Below are 21,632 nucleotides of genomic sequence, written 5' to 3' on the forward strand. Positions count from 1 at the left end.
AATAATGACAGGAAGAAACTAAAGACCACTGGGCTGGGGATATAGCCTAGTGGCAAGAGTGCCTGCCTCGGATACATGAGGCCCTAGGTTCGATTCCCCAGCACCACATATACAGAAAACAGCCAGAAGCGGCGCTGTGGCTCAAGTGGCAGAGTGCTAGCCTTGAGCGGGAAGAAGCCAGGGACAGTGCTCAGGCCCTGAGTCCAAGGCCCAGGACTGGCCAAAAAAAAAAAAGAAACTAAAGACCACTAATGTATGTGACTTCTTTCTCTGAAGATAAGTAGCCAGTAAGATATATGATCCTTCTTAACAAGGTCCTTAAAAACTAACTTACAGGGGCTGGGGATATAGCCTAGTGGCAAGAGTGCCTGCCTCGGATACACGAGGCCCTAGGTTCGATTCCCCAGCACCACATATACAGAAAACGGCCAGAAGCGGCGCTGTGGCTCAAGTGGCAGAGTGCTAGCCTTGAGCGGGAAGAAGCCAGGGACAGTGCTCAGGCCCTGAGTCCAAGGCCCAGGACTGGCCAAAAAAAAAAAAAAAAAAAAACTTACTTACAAGCAGGCAGACTCTGATAAGGGTTGTTTATATTTAAAAAGTCACAGTTTACATGATTGGAAAGTGGGTAAGAATAAAATTACTTATGAGATCCACACCGTTTGCTGATTTATCTCATGGCATTTCCAAGGAAAGCAGACATAAATAATCTACTTTGCAATAAAATGTGATTTTTTTCTAATAGCATTTTGAAGATACTAGATATGTTTTAAATATATCTTATGGAAAGGTATTTAATTAAACTGAAACTCTGGTAGCAGAATATTTTTTAATGAACTGTATAGAAAGAAGCTAGATACTGTCATGTCTCCAGAAACTTCTGTGAGCTGTTATGAAAGGAGAAAAATAGGAGGACTGTGAAAAGGTCTCTCTCTCCTCACTCACTCACCTACACACTCATGCATTCTAGTTTACTTTAGTGGAATGGGGGAAAAAACAGTTTTCTTAAACAGCAAGTGAAACTGATAGAAAATTGAAAATGCAAAATAATGAATGTGAAGTGAAATGTGTATTTTAGAAAATAGAAACATGGGATATGGGAGATGGCTTATAAGTTAGCAAAACAAAGTTCATTCTCTGCTACTGACTAGCTAGAAAACATTCAGCCAATTTTCTAATGTTCTTTCCAAACATTTTTTAAGTAATATTTGTATCTACTTTGTGCTTTTTATGTACATGTACCAATACATCATTTTCTATACTATCCATTCTTTTCTTCATAATCAACTACACAAAAACACTACTAGATTTCCTCAGTCACAACATAAGAAGCTTCTTTTATATGCTCAACTATGCATGCTAAAGCAAGGAAAATAGCTATACAGAAAATACCAAAAAAAAATTTACTTGCTAATGCCTTTTTTTTTTTTTTTTTTGTGGCCAGTCCTAGAGCTTGGACTCAGGGCCTGTCCCTGGCTTCTTTTTGCTCAAGGCTAGCACTCTGCCACTTGAGCCATAGCGCCACTTCTGGCTGTTTTCTATATATGTGGTGCTGGGGAATCGAACCAAGGGCTTCATGTATATGAGGCAAGCACTCTTGCCACTAGGCCATATTCCCAGCCCAAGAAGCTTTTTTTTTTTTGCCAGTCCTGGGGCTTGGACTCAGGGCCTGAGCACTGTCCCTGGCTTCCTTTCTGCTCAAGGTTAGCACTCTGCCACTTGAGCCACAGCGCCACTTCTTGCCGTTTTCTATATATGTGGTGCTGGGGAATCGAACCCAGGGCTTCATGTATACAAGGCAAGCTCTCTTGCCACTAGGCCATATTCCCAGCCTGCTAATATCTTTTTAAAGTAGGTGTGTCATATGATGTAGAACCTCATCATATACAAGAGTGAGAACACATCCTAAACTAAGGAGGATCTGGGGAGATTGTCATCCTCCTAATGTTTCCTGCTCCCAGTACTAGGTGAAATACACTATCTGAGAAAGAACAAAAACCACAGAGCATGACAGATATCCTTGGCAAACAAGTCTTATGATACCTGTTTATCAAATAAACTTGTAAAAGAAAAAAATTATCTGTATTTACTCTTCACAACTGCCATGAAGCTTGGTTTTAAATGCCCATAGTGGACCATGAAAGAAATGAAAGTACAAAAACAGAAGATGAGCCCAAGTCATGCTTGGGCGAGCCAAGCTATCTTTTGGAACTCTGCCTTCCTTTTCTCAGCAATGAAAGCAAAATTTTTCCTTAAGAAGACCAATTTTCCCTGTATTACCATGTAATGCCTCTGTAAGCACTGTATTAAAGCAGTCTACCTTAGCTAGGTGCTAGTGGCTCATGCCTGTAATCCTAGCTACTCAGGAGGCTGAGATCTGAGGATGGCGGTTCAATGCCAGCCCAGGCAGGAAACTCTGTGAGACTCTTATCTCCAGTTAACCACTTAAAACCAGAAGTAGAAGTGGTGCTGTGGTTTAAGTGGTAGAGCACTATCCTTGAGCTGAAGAGCTCAGGGATAGCACCCAGGCCCAGAGTTCAAGCCCCACAATGGACCCCCCCCCCAAAGAAAAGGCAATCTACCTTAGTAATGTGAAAGCAAGGGTTTTCAAAAAATGACATGTGATGTAGATGAGGATATCATGAAATAACATTGGGTAAGCTACATATTAATTAGTCCTTGAAGGTCCAGAGCAACAACTAAGAAATAAAGTGGCAAAGAACTCATCATAACAGGCAAACCCAAATCAATCTAGAAAGGACCAGTAACAGTGCAGGCAGGCAGCCAGAAACTCCCCAGGTCATCTGCAGGCACAGCTACAGCGGGGCCTACAGTGTTCATGCTTAACTCAGTTGTCCAGCTCAACAAAATTCTGATGCCTGCAGCAGTGGAAAAGGCAACCCTTCCTAGGAAAACAGTGAACTGACAGCTTGGGTCTCATCAAGAGAGGCCGATGGACTCTAAGCTCTCATCAGGGCTTCCTTATTTTCACAAGGGATGTCAGGTCATAAGGCCTTTCTTGTAACTGCATGCACACCTCTATATAGACTGATATGCCAAGAAGGCTCTGCAACATGTGAAAAGGACTCAAGTAGGTGCTTCAAAGTAGCTTATGTCCACAACTCAAAGTCTCCTTTCAGAACCCTTATGGGGTTTTTTTTTTTAATTGGACTGAGGTATTAAGAAAGGGCTTGGCCCAATAAACCTATTAGGAAATGGGCAAAGGAGACTTCACAAATGAGAGACTTCACAAGAGAAGATATAAAAATGGCAAGGAAACACATGAGGAAATGCTCAACATCCCTGCTAGTAAAGGAAATGCAAATAAAAACAACACTGAGATACCACCTCACTCCAGTTAGAATGGCCTATACTCTGAACTCAGGCAACAACAAATGCTGGAGGGGGTACAGGGAAAGAGAAACCCTTCTCCATTGTTGGTGGGAGTGCAAATTAGTACAACCACTTTGGAGAACAGTATGGAGGTTTCTCAGAAAGCTCAATATAGACCTACCCTATGACCCAGCCATACCACTCCTAGGCATCTATCCTAAACAGCAAACCCCAAGATATCAAAAAGACATTTGTACTTCCATGTTTATCACGGCACAATTCACAATAGCCAAAATATGGAAACAACCCAGATGCCCCTCCACAGATGAATGGATCCAAAAAATATGGTACTTATACACAATGAAATACTACATAGCGATTAGGAATGGTGAAATATTGTTATTCGCAGGGAAATGGTCAGAACTCGAACAAATAATGTTGAGCGAGACAAGCCTAGAACACAGAAAACAAAGGGGCATGATCTCCCTGATATATGACTGTTAACAAAGGGAGACGGAGAGACAGTAGAGACCAAGTCTGGGAAACCAAAAACTGCTGGTCAAATAGTATTCCCCACAGGATTGGGGGGCAGCGACCCAACAGTATGTAACTAAAACCAAACAACTACTCAACATATAAAGGTCAAAAATTAACCTCTCAGGGAAATGCAATAGCTCAAAAGCTAGGTATGTATGTTCATATAAGACTACTGTCGACATATGGTCTAATATCGACATTACATTTAAAGCCCTAGGCGAACTTTCCTGGACGTGGCCATGTGGCTACTGTATATGCTCTTGATACATTGTATATTGTATATATGTCTACCTGACCTAGAGAAGAGATAGAAAAACAGGGCGTAAGATATCACAAGAAATGTACACACTGCCCTACTATGTAACTGTACCCTTTTTACACAACACCTTGTCAAAAAAATTGTGTTCAATTAATAAACAAATAAATTAATAAAAAAAAAGAAAGGGCTTGGTTAACCAAGACAGAACATGTTTTTAAAAAGTAGTGGGGAGGGCTGGGGATATAGCCTAGTGGCAAGAGTGCCTGCCTCGGATACACGAGGCCCTAGGTTCGATTCCCCAGCACCACATATACAGAAAACGGCCAGAAGCGGCGCTGTGGCTCAAGTGGCGGAGTGCTAGCCTTGAGCGGGAAGAAGCCAGGGACAGTGCTCAGGCCCTGAGTCCAAGGCCCAGGACTGGCCAAAAAAAAAAAAAAAAGTAGTGGGGAAAAGATGGGGGAAAATGTATTTCTACTACAAATAAAATTTCCTACAATGCCTGGTTACCTATGCCCATTCTCTAAAGGAAGAATGATCCAGTGTCACTATAAAATTAGTTCCCCCTATACCAAGAAACAGCACATCAAGAACTGGGACACTTTACCTCACATGTGGAGTCTAGATACATAAATTGTGGTCTTGATAGTTTTAAGAACAGGTGCTTCTTTTCAATTCTGTCTAAAATCATGAAGTAAACATGTAAACATGCTTACCTAAATGTAAACATGCTTACCTAAAGTAGAGAAACTCGAATCAAAATCTTTTATCTTAGTTTTCCTTTAGATATCATTAAAACCATTCATCATTCAGACTGCCAATGAAGTCTCTCCCTCACAGCCTTACTCCTGCCTCCTGCACTATCCACCCCCAGAGAATGGAGGCTCTGATCCTAACTTCTCATTCACTTGCCTACAAATACCTTTTCTACAAATGTCTTTTCTACACATCTATGTGTTCTTCAGTGAGTCTTGTCTATACAAAGCATACAAACCTTAGATACTTCTCTTTGTGGTAATACAGGTAAAGTAAAAACCAATACAAAGCTTAGAAAACAGCTTCCCACTATTTTATAGCTAAATACACCAAACAAATTTGGCAATATCCAACACTTTGTGAGTTTAGGAGAATGCCAGGATATCTGAAACAAATCACCACTACCATCATCCGCACACTTATTCCCTTCTAATGTCCTTTTAACTCTCCCTAAATCCCTTCTAGCTAGTCAGTTTCATCTAGTACGTTGAAAGATTTTTGGTTTTATAAAGCTATAACAGCTAGAGCCAATGGCTCTCTCTCATCTGTACTCCTAGCTACTGAGGAGGCTATGATATAAGGATCACAGTTTGAAACCAGCCAAGGGAGAAAATTTCATTAGACTCTTATCTCCAAAATGTCAGAAGTGGAGCTGTGCTCAAGTGGTAGAGCACAGCTACACTCTAGAACCCATGCTGGTTGGTAGCCTAAACACCATGTTTTGCTGATGAGAAGAGGGAAATATTATCCATATAATAGTGTATATAAAACTTGTTAATATTTCTGAAACTTTGTAAGTGTCCTTTCATCCTTACTCCTAGGACCACATACTATAATCGGCAGAAGCAAAAACTTATTTTATAACCATATTCTTATATTTTCTTCACAGATTTTTCCCTTCCTATTATGGAAGAGAAAGAGACTCTTAAGAGCAGTCCTCCCTAAGGTCAATATTACATGAGCATATTCTTTTCAGTTCCCATGTTGACAATTTACTCAAAATTATACTTATGGTAAAGAAGGGTCTGGGATAACTGGTAGTGAAAAGGTCTTCGAAAATTGTACCCTACAACACCAATTGTTTAGTGGTCCTGTTATAATTGCACAATAGCTGAATTATGTCATGATTCAATGAGGCAACTAAAAACTAGATCACCTGGGGTGACATGATCTAAGGTCACATGAATTGTCACATGAACAACAGCATGAAGAAGCCAATGTTTACTACATTGTTCAAACACCCAGATGCCCAGACACACGAATCAAAAGTTCTATCTAAATGGCCCCTGCTTATCCAAGAAACATAAGTCACCTAACATGTAACCCAAAAACATATCAAGCACGCTGATGCCTTTGCTTTACTGACCTCTCTCACCTTTCTTTATCTTCATAAATTTTTTATTTAAAAAATTTCAGATCTTCAGAAAAGTTGTAAAAGTAGTCCAATGCTCCCATATACCTTTTACCCAGTTTACCCTAATGCCTTTCAGAACTGTGACACACATATTCAAACTAAAAAGCCAGTGTTCACGTTACTACTAAATAAATTCTGAATTTTAATACCTTTTTTTACCTTGAATATTTTAAAGCAAACCACAGGTATCACAATATCCATAAATAAACATAAATTCTACAACATATCTTGACACCCTTCCTGGTGTCCTAAATAAATGGTCATGTGATTCCATCCTATTGACAATAAGTGGTACTTACAGGGAACAATTGAAAAGGATTCCTAATATTCAGACAGTGATGAACAAAAAGCAATTCTGGTGATTTTTTTATGTAGCCATGGACATAAGAAAACAAAATGAATTTTTAATTATGTGACAGAAATATGGGCTTAGTGATTTTGAGTCATATTTGGAGGATGTTCCAAAATACCAGAAAATACATGGTTTTAATAAAGTTTGTAGCATATTAATCGAAACTCTTAAAATTAAAAAATCCTGAAAATATACTCACAATTATGGTTTTTATTCAGAAAAGCAAACCATGGAAAAAAATGGCTCACTGAAATTGCACTTACCATAAAACTTCAAGGAAACGCTTAGTACAACCAAGAATTTAAAATGTTTTCTGATTTTAGCCCAATGTTCATTAAAAAAAAATCAGAATTAACACATCACCCTGTTAAGACTCTAACATTAAACTTCCTGATCAGTTTTCTCCATGTGTTTGACATCCAGTTGTTAAATTCCAAAGGTCCAAATCCATGTCCATCCCACCTTTAAGTCCCCCCTGCAGTTTCAGTGTTCTCATTCCCTCTGATATTCACTGAGAGAGGAAGGGACCCAGGAATGCCCTATGGCATCTACTGCACTGACACCATGTTTGTTATTTTATAAACATTGTCTTTCATTATTCATCTGTTCTGTACACTACAGTTCTTACTCATCTGTATAATACCTACACAGTACCCACCTGCACAGAGTGCATATAAAAACTACTTAGTACATGACTTTCAAATTGAAGTAGGAAAACACAGACATCAGTTTCGATCATTCAAATGCTTTTAATGAAAAAATACTAATATAGAAAAATCTGCTAAAGTTAGCCAGACTCTATCACACCACGAACTTGGACCATATTAGTATTAAGCTATCTGATCAGAATATTAACAAATACAGCAGCAAATGTAAAAACTCACCTGTTAACAGTATGGATATGCCAGAAAAGTAGGTGGATAGTTTGACTTTATAATAAAATAACCAGTTATAAATTTATGGAACCAATGACTTACCAGAGGTATAGGAAAATGTGTTGCATACTGCAAGTGACGGAGGAGGTCATAATTAGATGGGAAAATTAAGTCTCTGGACTTTTCCCTCTTCACTAACTTCTCACCATTCACTGACATCCTTCTGCCCAAGGAAGGGTTAGCACTCTCACAGGACTCTCCAGGCATAGGAGAGAAAATCTGAGTCATGTAAAACAAACATTAGAAACTGTAAATGTAAGAGGACAATAGCAAATCACAGAGCTACATACTAGCACTTCAAACATACCAGATGCTCACAGAATAGTGCCTTTTCCTATTTAACTACTGAGCAAAGCTATGTAGCAATTTTGCTAATTTCAACAAAATTCACAATTGGAACAGTAGGAGACTGTCAGGATCATATTCCACTTTAGAAGATTTAAAAAAATGAAAAGCAAACACAGGCAAAAAGAAAAAAATGGGTCCACACCACCCTAAGGTGGTGGGCCAGAGATAAAAGATGATATATCCCCCCTCCCAAATATACCCATAATAATAATTAACTCATAAGACAGTGAATAGTGGACATAAAGGTTTTAATCTGTGGCCCAGACAGACATTTCTATAGAGTTACACACTGAGATTCATGAAACACATTACAATGATCCTGAGAGGCAACCAAAAAACAAATGTGCAAGTATGGAGCCAAGAAATCTAATCTCTAGCTCAAGACATATATAGCAAATCAACATGGACTGTCATGGTGAGAGGACATTCTTACATCCTGAGAGATGATGATCCCAAAAGGAACAAAAGTGTCTAATGTAGTCCACTAGGAGAACAGGAGTTATGATGTACAAAGGAGGGAAAGCAACCAAAACTAAAGATGAGCTGAGATGAGACAGTAGCACACCATGATCCTTGTGACTTAGGGTGGAGAATGACAGGGTCTGTTTGCCTCACAAGTATATGTCATTTTCAAACATTGGGCAAGAAATGAAAAGGATGGAGATGAGAGTGGGTGGGGTAAATGTCAGTAAGAACTGAAGGTTGAACCTACTGGAAACTCCGAACCAAAGTCAGTTTTAAAGTCACTCTTGTCTACTTCATCAAAAATGTTAGTGGTTCCTGAGTCAAGACCCATATGCGCCATAATACTCTGTTCCTGGTGAATGCCAGAGAAAGGAAGTCAAATTGTAAATGCTGCAACTTAAGAAAGCAAAGTTTGGGAGTGACACTGTTAAAAAAAGAAATGTACTCAATACCTGACTTATGTAACCCTCTATACATCATCCTTACAATAAAAAAGAATTTTTTAAAAAGAAAGTCAAGCTACAACCTGACTGTGAGATCTTTAACCATTCCTTTCTCCCACCAGTGTCTTTCCTTCCCATTGCTTTAAACAATCACAATCTGCTACCTCCCCAGGAGGAAGACTTAACTTCCAGAACACTTTAAAGGAAGAGCACATAAGGCTTCTGATATAAAAGTAAACTGGCCATAATTTCTTCTTTATCAAGCCGTTTTCAGGCACAAGCTCACCAACTTCACTTAGCATGGAAAACTCAAGACTCTATCTAAGATAAAATACCTACATATTCAATAATATACAATAAAAAGGAAAAGCTTTAAAAACAAGTAAACCTACTCTGGTGGAAACATTAAACAAATTTATTTTTAAAAAAACATTTAAAATCCTGTACATTTGAGGATACAATGGATACAATCAATCTTTCCCATTTCTACTGTCTTCAATTTCTATGATTTGTCATCTTTTTTTTATCTTGAGATTGGAAATATCTGGAACCATGTCCAAAATAGCAGCATTGAAGCAGAGATGCCACCGTATAAATAATGTACTAAGAACAATTCTAAGACATTTGAAAAACAGATTAAATTTTTAATTAATTGAAAAAATAAGATACATTATGGCTAAAACAGAATTTCCTACTATGTATAAAAGGCTGAGATATGCAGCAAATAGTACATTGGGGAAAAGATGCTTCTTAGAATGAAAATTAAATGGGTTTTATGGTCAAAGCAAATTCAGTTTGGAGTACAAGATTAAAAGAAAACTGGAAGCTAGAAATATATAAAACTATAAGCATATCTGTTTAATCTATAAAAACATTTTTGTAGCTGGTCATACATCTCTCTTCCTTAAACAGTCTTGCAGTACACAAAAGAAAATTCTGGAAGACAGTTTAAATGACCTTTCTGAGTGAAGAGTAGAAAGTACACAACTAAAAATCAATCACCAGTATGTCACCAAATTATCCACTTGAAAATGCAGTGTGGGCTGGAGGTGAATATCACTCAAAGGCCATACCTCCATTTTCCCATCATGGTCCTTTAAATAGTGCTCATCCATATTATCCCCCGCTGGTGACCGTGGTCCTGTGACTGACAAGTCTCCTCGGGAGATGAGGGTGCACATGTATGCATCATGGGAGAAGACATCATGACGAATAAACTCACAGAAGAGCAGCACCAGGTTCACAAATTCCACTTTCTCACATTCACTGTTGGGATCCGCTGAGGATAAACAAATCCAATCAGAAATTCCTTGATTTCATAGGAAAACACCAATTGCTAAGGCAATTGCTAAGGACATTTTCATAGCCCCTTCATAAGCAATCTTTCTTTTTTCTTAAGACCTTATGTAATATCTATGAGTCACCAGCATTTTGCACAGAGCTGACAAGCAGATTTTCTGACTGCACAAACTTGAATTGAAAAGTAGTATCTTGCATGCTAGGCACAGTTTCTAGTTTAATGAGAGCAGTGCCCAACAATGAATGAGCATACATGTAATAACACAATTATGAAGAGTGGTAAACTGCTATCATCTGGGTTTACTGGTAAGACAGTTTATGACTATTTTTATACCTTCAGTGTATGTGCCTATTTGTGAGACACATATGTGCACCATTTCAAAGGAGACTTCAAAGAAGAATTTAACTTAAATCATACTAGGGGAAAAACCCAGTAAATATAATCCACTGGGGTAAACAACAAGAACAGAGTGAAAAGGACACAGAGATAAAACTTTTTAGCTTTTCCTTTAAGTAATTCACTTAGCACATCTATGTAACTCATACTGTGACATTCAATATTGTAACTGTATTCCAAACCTTTTTTATACCTATGCCTTGGGGATAATGCTTAACATTTAAGACTAAGCCTGCAGAGCCTATTCACTGGCATCATCATATTCACAAACACCAAAGGGAGGCAGACTTATCCACAGCACAGATCCCACCCTAACCTTGGCCTAACTGTGTCCTGTTATCCACTATCACGGTAACAAACAGGTTTGTTTGTTTTGTTTTGTTTTTTTTGGTTGGTTGGTTGGTTGTGGGGCTTGAACTCAGGGCCTGTGCACTGTCCCTGAGCCTCTTTGTGCTCAGGATGAGCACTCTACCACTTCAGAACCACAGAACCACTTCCTGTTTTTGAGTAATTAACTGGAGATAAGAGTTTCACTGGGACTTTTCTGCCTGGGCTGGCTTTGAACCACAATCCTCAGCTCTCAGCATCCTGAGTAGCTAGGATTACAGGTGTGAGCCACAGGTGCCCAGCTACAAACAGCCTCTTCACAGGAGACCAAACAGCTGTTTCCACAGACAGACTTATTGTGACCCACAACTAGCTAAAGACAGGTGGAGGCAACGAAGGGGCATGTGCAACCTGGGATGTTGGGGTGCATGAGGTAAAGCTGCCAGCTTCCATTCTGGTCATCTATTCTGCTGCTAGGATCTCTGCTGCCCTTCCATTTCTCTGCTTCCTTTTCTAGTACTGCTTTGTATATTCCACTGTCCAGGTTGGTTCTAGTACTTGCACTCTCCCTCCCACAGTAGAAAGCCACAAAACCACTAAAAGAAAGCCCCTTATTCTGAAAGCCCTCAGTGCTCCAAAGATATAATAGTAGCATGGGTGTCTCCTGATGTTTAATCTCCTTCCCACACATCCTCCCTTTCCTCTCCCATAGTTCCCCCTCCCCTCCCTCTCCTCACACTTCCCTTCCCTCTTCCCCACTCACTTCTCCACCTTCCTTCACATGCTCTTTGCTTCCTTTCTCTCATTCATTCCTCCCCTGTCCTTTTTCTCCTTTCCATGTTTTTGTTGTTCTCTAACTACTTAAGATCGTCTCTTGTATTTTGTCATATGAAATCCTGAGTTTTCATATGAGCCAACACTGCTTTCACAAATGGTTTTTAAAGGTACCCACTCTTAGTTCAAACCTATCAGGTGGCTGCTTGTTCCTCAAAATTTGAACTCCACCAACAATAAAGAAAAAGACAGAAAAATAGCTAGAAATGACACAAATGTCTAAGACAGTATGAGGAAGCACTTCCATCCTTTTTCCATTGAGGAAAAATACTACTAATGTACACTCACTGAAACATATTACATTCAATGCCAACAACTTCAGAAGCAAAGAAGAAAAAGCATCAGCTTCCATAGGTGTGCATGCACACATAGGTACACACCCACACACAGGTAACAGTCAGTCTCTTGTGTAGAAAGTAAACTTTACTTACACAATGAGGGAGCCTGTGTATCTAAAAACCTTAGAAGAACATTCTGGAAAACAGGCAAACTGGATCCAGCAAGAGAGGCTGAAGAAATAGATTCCTTCTCATCTAGAACTTCAGACTCACCACATCTCTACAGTTTAAAAACAAAAAGCAAGGGTTAATTATAAAGGTAACAGAAAATGACTTTAGATTTCTATGCTTACTTCAAAATAATGTGTCAAAGGTGAATATGGTTTCTAAAAGCCAGAGAAAACCATGCAGAACAATTCACTGCTTTTGAAGAAGTCTCTGAAGAACAGCAAGCCCTGCCTAGTACTGTGTGAGATACCCAATGTGATGATGGAAGACATGCCTCGTATCCCTGTGCAAAACTGCTGAATATCACCTTGGGTATCTTCACTTTTAAAGGGCTCAAGTTAAAATGCATTCTCCTGAACTATCCAGCATGTATTATTTAACTTAACTGGTTTGTGTTTGTGTGCTTTTTAGGAAGGTATATTAACGAGTACATTTGGAAGTGTCAAATGAGAAAGAAAGCCTAATTCTAATATTATTTTGAGAGTTAGGGTGGTTCAAGTGGCAGAGTGCCTAGTAAGTTCAAGGCCCTGAGTTCAATCCTAGTACAATAATAAAGAAAACTGGAAAAAAAAATATTCATTACACTTCACTGACAGTAAGATTTCCTAGGGTCCATGAGACTCTCTATGGCTTACAAAATACATCTACAGAAGCTTCCATATTAGCTGCCATATTCTTACACTCACACTCTGAATTTATTAAAAATCAGGACCAAAACAGTTTAGGAACATTCATAATCTTATTTTCTATTCTTTTAGAAATCCTTTCAATGTGATCCATTTTCATTACTTACTCTTTTTTTGTTGTTTTGTTTTTTCCTGATCCAGGGCCTGAGCCCTCTCCCTGAGTCTCTTTTGCTCAAGGCAAGCACTCTACCACTTGAGCCACAGCGCCATTTCCAGCTTTTTCTGTTTATATGGTACTGAGGAATCGAACCCAGGGCTTCAGGAATGCTAGGCAGGTACTCTACCACTATGACACATTCCTGGCCCCTATTTACTCTTTAATTAACATAATAATCATATTGAGTAAGATTACTAAGATACTGTTTATCCAATTAATCCTCTATGTTTAAAGGTAAATTTTTTAAAATTTGCCTGCAATTATCTTAAAACAATTCTGAGAAAAATGTGTCCTTAGAAAAGGATATCTTTAAGGCCTACTAAAATTACTATGCAACCTATTTGTGAATGTCTTCTGAAAGCATCCTGTATACAGGTGCCTGGGAACACACACATATTCTGGGGAAAGAGGCATAAAAAGAAGCAATGAAATACCTGAAAGATTCAACTTCCATTACTGGAGTTTATTCATGGCAGTTCACCACAGAACAGTCATTTGTAACATATGGGAAAAAGCAATGATGGCTATTTCTAATCTGTTTGCCACACAATGGGTTGCCTGTTATACCTTTGCATCAGTATTTTCTTTTTCTTACCAATACTGGGGGGTTTGAATATTTTTAAGTCTTAATTTCAACAAGGTGGTCTTTTATTTTTGATGAGCATAGTAGCATTCCTAACAGGAAGAAGTGTCTGTAAAATGCTCTTCCCAGTGCATTTTTTAAATAGCTTCATAGAAGTTAATGTATATCCACAACACAGAGAGCTTCTACTATGCACTGTGACTGTTGTGGGGGCCAAGAAAAAAACCTTGAATGGACAGGCAAAGGTCACTATGCTCAAACTTACACTGAATTAAACAACAAGTAAACCAACTAGAGTGATGTGTGGTATAATGGGGGGGGGGGGGTTCTAATGATGGGAGAGAGTGGCTGAAGAGTAGAGGCCAGCCTTCAGAACCAGTGGTAAAGGACTTCCCTGAAAGGGGACTGGTTGCCTACGAATGCTGCTCAGGAAGTGTTGAAACAGGAATACTACAGAGAAGCTTGGCATGCAAAGGTTGGGGAGAAGAAACTGCCACCCAGAGGAAACGTCAAGAGCAAATGCCACAAAGCGCAAGTGGGTTTTGGGTGTTTGAGGGAACACAAAGAACAACTTTAAGGCTAGAGCCAGGAGCTAGGAGACACAGGTATAAGATGAAGTAGGAAAAGCAAGAAGGGCCAGGCCATGCTAATAACACTCTCTCCAGCAGACGTCTAGTGATCTAGTTACAATTCTAAAAGATCATTCTGGCTCCTGTACAGAGGATGGCAGAGAGGAAGAGGGAAGCAGAGACCTAGGAGGACAGGAAGTATTTCACATGATGTGTCTGATGGCCTCTCAGATCACACACCTTCCCTATGGCCATCTCTGCTGATGCTACAAACAGAAAAGCTTGTTGGGAAAATTCCCCTTCAACAAAAGCTACTGTTGATGAAGTTATCTAAGAGTTTTTCCTCTATAGTGAACATCTGAGGTTTTAATGGCTCCAAAATGAATACAAACCATAATCCCAATCAAAATTCTTAACTTCCTCAGGAAAGTATTTCTGAATCCACTAAGAAACAACGTACCTTTACAATTCATAAAAGTCAGTGTATATTATATGTACTTTTTGTGCATTTGCTTATCTACATTAAAAATATCTCAATCTCACAAATGCAGTTTCTTTGTACTAAATCAGATATTAAAGTTTCATTTTACAGGATACATTTCTTAATTAGCCAAGAATACAAATTATTGACTATATGAATTTAAAGACATCCTCTCTAGATGAAGTGGTACACCCTCCCATTTCTCACAGGAAAGAAAAACTAGCACAGCAAGGGTAAGAGAGGTCATCCTCTTGCTGTGACATCCAATCTAGAGAAAGAAAACCGAACCTACCTCTGCCTCAATTTCCGCTTGCCTCTTCTCCAAGAGTTTGGCCACAGCCATGGCCCTGTGCTTGCCTGAGCGTTTGCAGCTCACAGCCCATTCACACAACAGTGTCACCACAGCTTCATCATTGGGAGCAACCTAAGGACCAGGAAAAAGGAAACCAGCAAAGTCAAATGTTCCTTCACTCAACAGTCAGAGAGTGAGCAACTGCTGTTTCTGAAGCCCTAAAGTTTGCTTGTCGTAGCTCATTACAGCAGTGTTAGGAAATGGTTCCAAATCATTTTTAACTTAAGAATAAAGAGTAAAACTTTAGCCATAAGAAAGGGAAATATCAGGGACTGTGAATGTGGCTTAGTAGTAAAGTACTTGCCTAGCATACATGAAGCCCTGGGTTCAATTCCTCAGTACCACATAAACAGAAAAGGCCAGAAGTGGCACTGTGGCTCAAGTGGTAGAACGCTAGTCTAGAGCACAGAAATGCTCAGGGACAAAGCCCAGGCCCTGAGCGCCACAGGACTGGCAAAAAAAAAAAAAAAAAAAAAAAAAAGGAAATATCAGTTACAATGAATTTGTCACAATTCTAGGAGAATTACTTCCCCTGTAGACAGATGCCTTTACACACAGTCATAATTCAGCTCATCAGTCCTCTAGAAATCAATTACTCAATTTTGAATCTACACAGAAAGAGAATGACCACTGAGCAAAAAGAACAGCTGCTACAAAGTCCACATACTTCACGGTGAATACCAGGTCCTCAATGACCACCTCTCTTCCTACCCACAATCCTGTCAGGCCCAGTTATCAAATGGCTTGATTCAATGAGAAATTAGGTGACCAATCAGAGGGGAGCCAGAATGCTGATAAAAAGACTCATTCTGTCAAAAACAACAAAAGGCAAGTAGTGAAAGCCAAGCATCAAAAAGGAACAACTGCTTTTAAACAGGCAAGGTCAACAAGGAGCCTAGGTGTAGGCAGCTTACATCAAAGTGCCCATCGCCACAGGCACATTTTATAAATGTACTGCAGTGACTGAGGGTGAGGGACTCAAGGGACCCAAAGTGACATGAAAAGCAGCTGAGTGGCTAAGAGGACAGCAGAGACACTGTGATTATCTGCTTTCCTCTTAGAGTACCCATGCCAAGCAGTAAAATACCAACTGCAAAGTTTTATTTAGTATTTTCCCACATGAAAACATTATTCTAGACAATAAACTTGACCTCAGTTTCTACTCAAGTGCCATGTTAGAAGTACTTAATATTGCAGAATCCCAAGTTCAGGGAACACAGTTATAAGTACACTTCTGGAAGAAAAGTCACACACATCTAGCCCAATGTTTCCCGTGAACTCTTGAGAAGTTACCTGAGAATCCCAGAAAAGAGAAATCTATGAGAAGCTTTAGATACCAGAAAATAGTTCATATTATAAAAATCAGTTTATTTCAAATATATTTATTCATCCTACCTTCCATGTAAAAACACATGTTAGACTCAAATCAAGTAAGTTATCTGGGGCAGATACCTCAAAGGGAGCCCTGGGTCTCTTAATTTAACACAAGGGAAACAATTCAATTGAAGTATATAAACTTGGTGTATGGCACTGAAAACAGAAACATAACTGAGAAGCAGGAACTGACACCTGACCCACGTCAAGGAGTGAGGCCTGTGGCCTACTTTCACTCATTATATATGGAATGCATTATTTTTTTTTTACGTTATCCACCATTTTTCCCCATTCTCATGAGCACATGAGGCACAGATACTTGGACTGAAGATATATATGTCTCAGTGGCAGAGGCCTTGCTGAGCGTGTACAAGACCCTGAGTTTGACTGAACACAGGAAAAACCAAACAATGCAAAGGAAAACAGAAACACAGACCTGATATCACAAAGCTCAGGCCTGGAGACAAATGTGGACAAGCACAATCATGACAAAAATGGCTTTCAGAGACTGGTGGTCAGACCTTGTTTGGTCCAGGAAGCCCCATGCTCAAAGTAAATAAAGAATATTTTCTGGATTCAGAATCTCTGTTAACCAAAAACTCAGCACAAATACATATAAAAAATACAACTAACCAATATGCACATTTTAAGTTAGCTGATGACAGCTTTAAGAGCAGGGCAGGGGAAGAACACATGCTGCTGATGTTCTGCTCTGTCCAGCTGCTTTTTAATTACTCAGAACAGTTTGCTTCCTGGGCCCCAGAGAAAGAAGTGAAAGACAGTTCAGTTCTTCCTGCCACCTTTAGATAATTCTTTCTGTCCATGTCCCCAAGGAACTCAAAGAGGTAGCGCCTTTTCTTCCATTCCTATCACAACCAAGGATAGAAGCCAAGAGGAAGGAAGTGTGGTACACAGGCTCTGCAAAGCTGAGGGGCCCCACCCTGCCACCTGGAGGCAAGGTCACTGGTGCAGACAGGTCAGGGCTGGAATGAGAAGGTTCACAGCCCCACACCACTCCTCCCTCCAATGGCTTTGGGCTCGTATTGTGCATCCATCACCCAGTATAAATGGCTCTGGAACACTAAACATAGAAGCAAGTATAGTTCATGTGCACCCCCAGCAGCTGGATAGTGACCGGCACATAAGGCCACACACAGAGCAGACACTGCTTAGCCTGCAGTGTTAAGTCTGAGGAAATTTCACATAAAACTTGATGCACCATGGGTATGAGATTAGAATAAGTAAACACGAAGATTTTAGGATTTTTTTTCACCAACTACAACACCCAAACTCTGGTGTAAAATCTCTACTAGAGGATATGTAAATGGGAAATGAGAGGGCTAAAAAATAGTGCATTCCACAGGGAGAGAGTGAAAGCAGAACACAGGCCTGGCACCCTGACATGGGGTGCAACTACCTTCACTCCAGCAACCAAGGCCAAGTCCCAGATCTCAAATGTCTTTATCTGATACATTACAATTTCCAATTGGCTTTCACCTAATATTGAAAGCTAACACACATATCTGAACCTAGGACTTCTGTCTTCTTCCATCTGCACAGATGTTCCTTCTGCTTCTTATAAGGAAGTGGAGAAGACCAGACTTTACTTCAGCAGTTCCAAAGAAAAGAGAAGGGAGAGGGTGACAATGGAGTTTCCTAAGCAGTTGTGGTAAAGCAGACTGTGCTACCCAGAGCGGCTGCATACCTAGACACAGCTTACAGGAAGAGCAAGCCTCAAACGCACTTCAGGTAATGTTGTCTGTTATAGATCATGTTGTCTAAATACTGAAATTATGAAAATCCAAAATAGGAAGTACATTTTAAAGAAGATGGATTTCTGAATCCTAAATATACCAGTTAATCCAAATCCTTCTTGTCTGATACCAGCTTCATCATATTGGCTATTTCTGATATAACATTAATACCAGTAGCTATTTTATTTTTATTCACAACAGCAACTTCTGGAATATGTTTATATTGTGTTTCAGAGTCCTCAAAATGCTCATGTTTCCTTAGAGATTAACAGATGGGTACTTTACTTAACAAATAAGGATGTTAGGCACATATTCTGGAGCTACCCGGCTCAATGTTACACAGCTGATAACCAGCACAGTGCTGTAGCTCACACATAAACCTACACATTCATTAAGTAACTCAGCTGTGGAGACCATAGTAAAAGAAACCAGAAGGACAAAACTTCACCACTTCCTAGATCATATTTTTTAATTAATTCAGTGTTATATATATTACAGAAGGTCTAGTCACTCAGTATTTTTTTTTTTTTTTTGCCAAATAGGTGATCGGTCTGGTTACAGGAAAAAAAATGGGTTTTTTTTTTGTCTTCTCATAAAGCTGTACATTAACCACAAAACCAAGGTGTTCTTGCTCACATCATCTCTTTCCAGAGTTGAGTCAGCATTGGTCCAATGACTGTGAGTGGGAACAGCACACTCTCCTGCTGGTGCCTTGGTCTCAGCCCTGAATACACATCACCCTCTGGTGGGCTTTTCTGGGAAAAACTGTCCCTGTGTACATAGTACCTACACCGTCATAATAATTTTGTCCATTATAAACTTTTAGATAACTGTAAATATATGGTTTTATTTTTGTGTCTTCTAATCTATTCCACTGATCTTCATGTCTATTTCTGCCAATGCCAAGCTGTCTTTATTATTATGGCTCTGTAGTAGAGTTTGAGGTCTGGTATTGTGATACCATCCACATTGCTTTTTTTTTGCCTAGAATTGCTTTGGCTATTCTAGGTCTTTTGTTGTTCCATATGAATGTTTGGATTGTTTCCTCTATCTCATTGTGGTTTTGATGTGGATTTCATTGAATTTGTGTATCATTTTTGGCAGTATGGACATTTTCAAAATATTGATTCTACCTATCCCTGAACATGGAAGGTTTTTCCATTTCCTGGTATCCTCTTTGATTTCTTTAAATGTAGTGGAAACAGAAGTTTAATTTCTGTCAAAGTGAAATGGCTCTTTCCTCTCTTGAGACAGATGAGCTTTAGCAAGAACACGGAAGAGGGTGTGATTTATTTTAAAATATCAACATAGAATTTGCATTGATATTCAGAAACACAATTTTTGCCTTTGATAACAAACCCTTGTTTTTAGTTTCTCCTGAAATATGTGTGGATGATGTGAATTTCCTTGAGGGGATGAGGTGATTGTTCTGAAGATGGATGTTACAGTCAAGATAACAATGAGCAAAAGAAACTGAGCAGTGCAAAATCTCTGAATTGTGAATATCTCTACACCTATGTATGAAAAATCACCACACTCTCAAAGCCCTTTTATCCAAGAACATCCTTATCACAGAGACAGTTGCGTAATACCCACCTGGAAGAGCACAGTAGCACTCAACTTGCCTCAGTTAACAGAGAACTTGGCAGAACAAAATCAACCTTCTGATGTTAGTGGGTCTACAGAGTCACAAGAGGTGGAATCTCCATCAGTCTGCATCTTGCTCCATCTGAGGATGGATCCTACATGACACCTACAGTCTTGATCCTGGTCTGCAAGAAGCCCTTCTTAGAAGAACACTACTATGGGTATAAGGCTCACCTAAGGCAGGAAAACGAAAGGTCTAGGCTTTTTGTAGCTTCACCTTTCACTTCCACATATGCATACTAGGGGCTACAATGAAAGTTGTTCAAGTTAGCATCTTAAGACTTACCCCTTGATTCCTTTTGTCTAGCATAACTCCACATAAATTGAAGATGGGCATTTTTTGTTGTGGGAAAATTCTTTTATTTTTCCCATGTAAGATCAACAAAACAAGTTAATAAAAAGTGTTATGTTTACAGGGCAATCATTAATGAAACAATCTATTACTAGGAAAATATAAAAACTTTTACAATATTGCATGCCAAATGGGCTAGTCTATGATAATTCCTGGGTCAAATATCAGCCTCAATGTAACTACAGATGTTTGGATGTGATTAACATTTACATCTGTTGCCAGAATAAAGCAGACCATTTTCCACAATGTGAGTCAGCCTTATCCAAACAAGTGAAAGCCCTGACAGTAAGATACAGGTCCCCAGAAAAGAAGTCTGTCCCCCAAAAGGGACTTCAGACTCAACACTGCCACCTCAACATTTCCTTGAGTTTGAACCTGCCTCACACACTTGCCATCCCCATGTTCATGTGTCTACATAAATACACATACCACACAGAGACCGATACACACACACACACACACACACACACACACACACACACACACGTTAGTTTTCTTTACTGGTCCTGAATCTCTGGAGAATTGTAACATCATTTAAAGATTTTTCAGACAATGGCCAAAAATTTTCATATGCTGCCCTCTGCTAGGCTGTCTATTAATATACCTTCCCTCTAAATTAAGCCAAAGCATGGTATAAAGTCCAATCACGAATCTACATTAAGCTAAAACTAAAATAAAGGAGGATGGTAAAAAAGCCAACAGGACTCTTTCCCATCAGTATCTTGAAGTAGCTGGCCCAAGGGACATCTCACTACTGCTGACTCACTGTTATCCAACAAAGAAAGACTTCCAAGTCCAAGCATTTCATAAGACATCAAGAGAAAGAAGAAGCAAGCTTTTCTTTTTTGTCTTGTTTGTTCATTTACCTGTCTAGGGGGATAAGGAATGGCACAGAAATGGAAGGACAGAGGGTGAGCAAATGCAGCAATGGTACTCACTAGACACTGTTGTAGATAAACGATACAACTGTGGGAACAGACAGGAGGGAAAAACTGGGAGAGAGTGAAGGGGTGACATTGTGCAAAAAGAAATATAGCCATTACCTGACTTACAAAATGGTAACCCCTCTGGTATATCACCTTTATAATAATAATTTAAAATATTTAATTTAAAAGAAATAAGCTAAAGAAGCAAAGGGCAAAAGAAGAAATAAAATATAAACTATACCTCTTGGTTATCTTTGTTCTGGTTTGCCCAGAAAATCTTATGATACAGTGTTTCCATTGAATTGCTAGAATCAGTTCGATCAAAACAGTGACGATCCAAGACTTCCAGCGTGTGCAAAACCCGACTAATAGTCACCCCTAGATGCAGAAAGTAAGCAGGCAGTTAAAGAAACCAAAGAAGGCTGGGCGGTGCAGTATAAAATCATCAATATGTAAAGCAATGAGAACTTTAATGATCATCCTCAGAAAATACTAACAAGCAAAGAACTGCCAACACTACCCAACATGACTTTCTCAACACTGTATTCACAA

General features: G+C 39.3%; 1 protein-coding gene across 4 annotated transcripts in view; it reads right to left on the minus strand.

Annotated features, from left to right (window-relative positions):
* Nucleotides 1–21,632, minus strand: part of Med12l (mediator complex subunit 12L) — a 199,892-nt gene that overhangs the window by 129,491 nt on the left and 48,769 nt on the right. For 3 of the 4 annotated variants that reach the window (XM_048334781.1, XM_048334783.1, XM_048334780.1), the window contains exons 10-15: nt 21,322–21,458; nt 14,968–15,099; nt 12,125–12,251; nt 9,910–10,115; nt 8,641–8,745; nt 7,623–7,799 (exon numbers count right to left, since the gene is read on the minus strand). In XM_048334781.1, coding sequence (XP_048190738.1) covers nt 7,623–7,799; nt 8,641–8,745; nt 9,910–10,115; nt 12,125–12,251; nt 14,968–15,099; nt 21,322–21,458 — 884 coding nt within the window. The remainder of the gene's footprint in view (nt 1–7,622; nt 7,800–8,640; nt 8,746–9,909; nt 10,116–12,124; nt 12,252–14,967; nt 15,100–21,321; nt 21,459–21,632) is intronic. The other variant, XM_048334782.1, reaches the window with a different exon arrangement.

The sequence above is a fragment of the Perognathus longimembris genome, chromosome 26, assembly GCF_023159225.1.
Source record: "Perognathus longimembris pacificus isolate PPM17 chromosome 26, ASM2315922v1, whole genome shotgun sequence".
Classification (NCBI taxonomy): domain Eukaryota; kingdom Metazoa; phylum Chordata; class Mammalia; order Rodentia; family Heteromyidae; genus Perognathus; species Perognathus longimembris.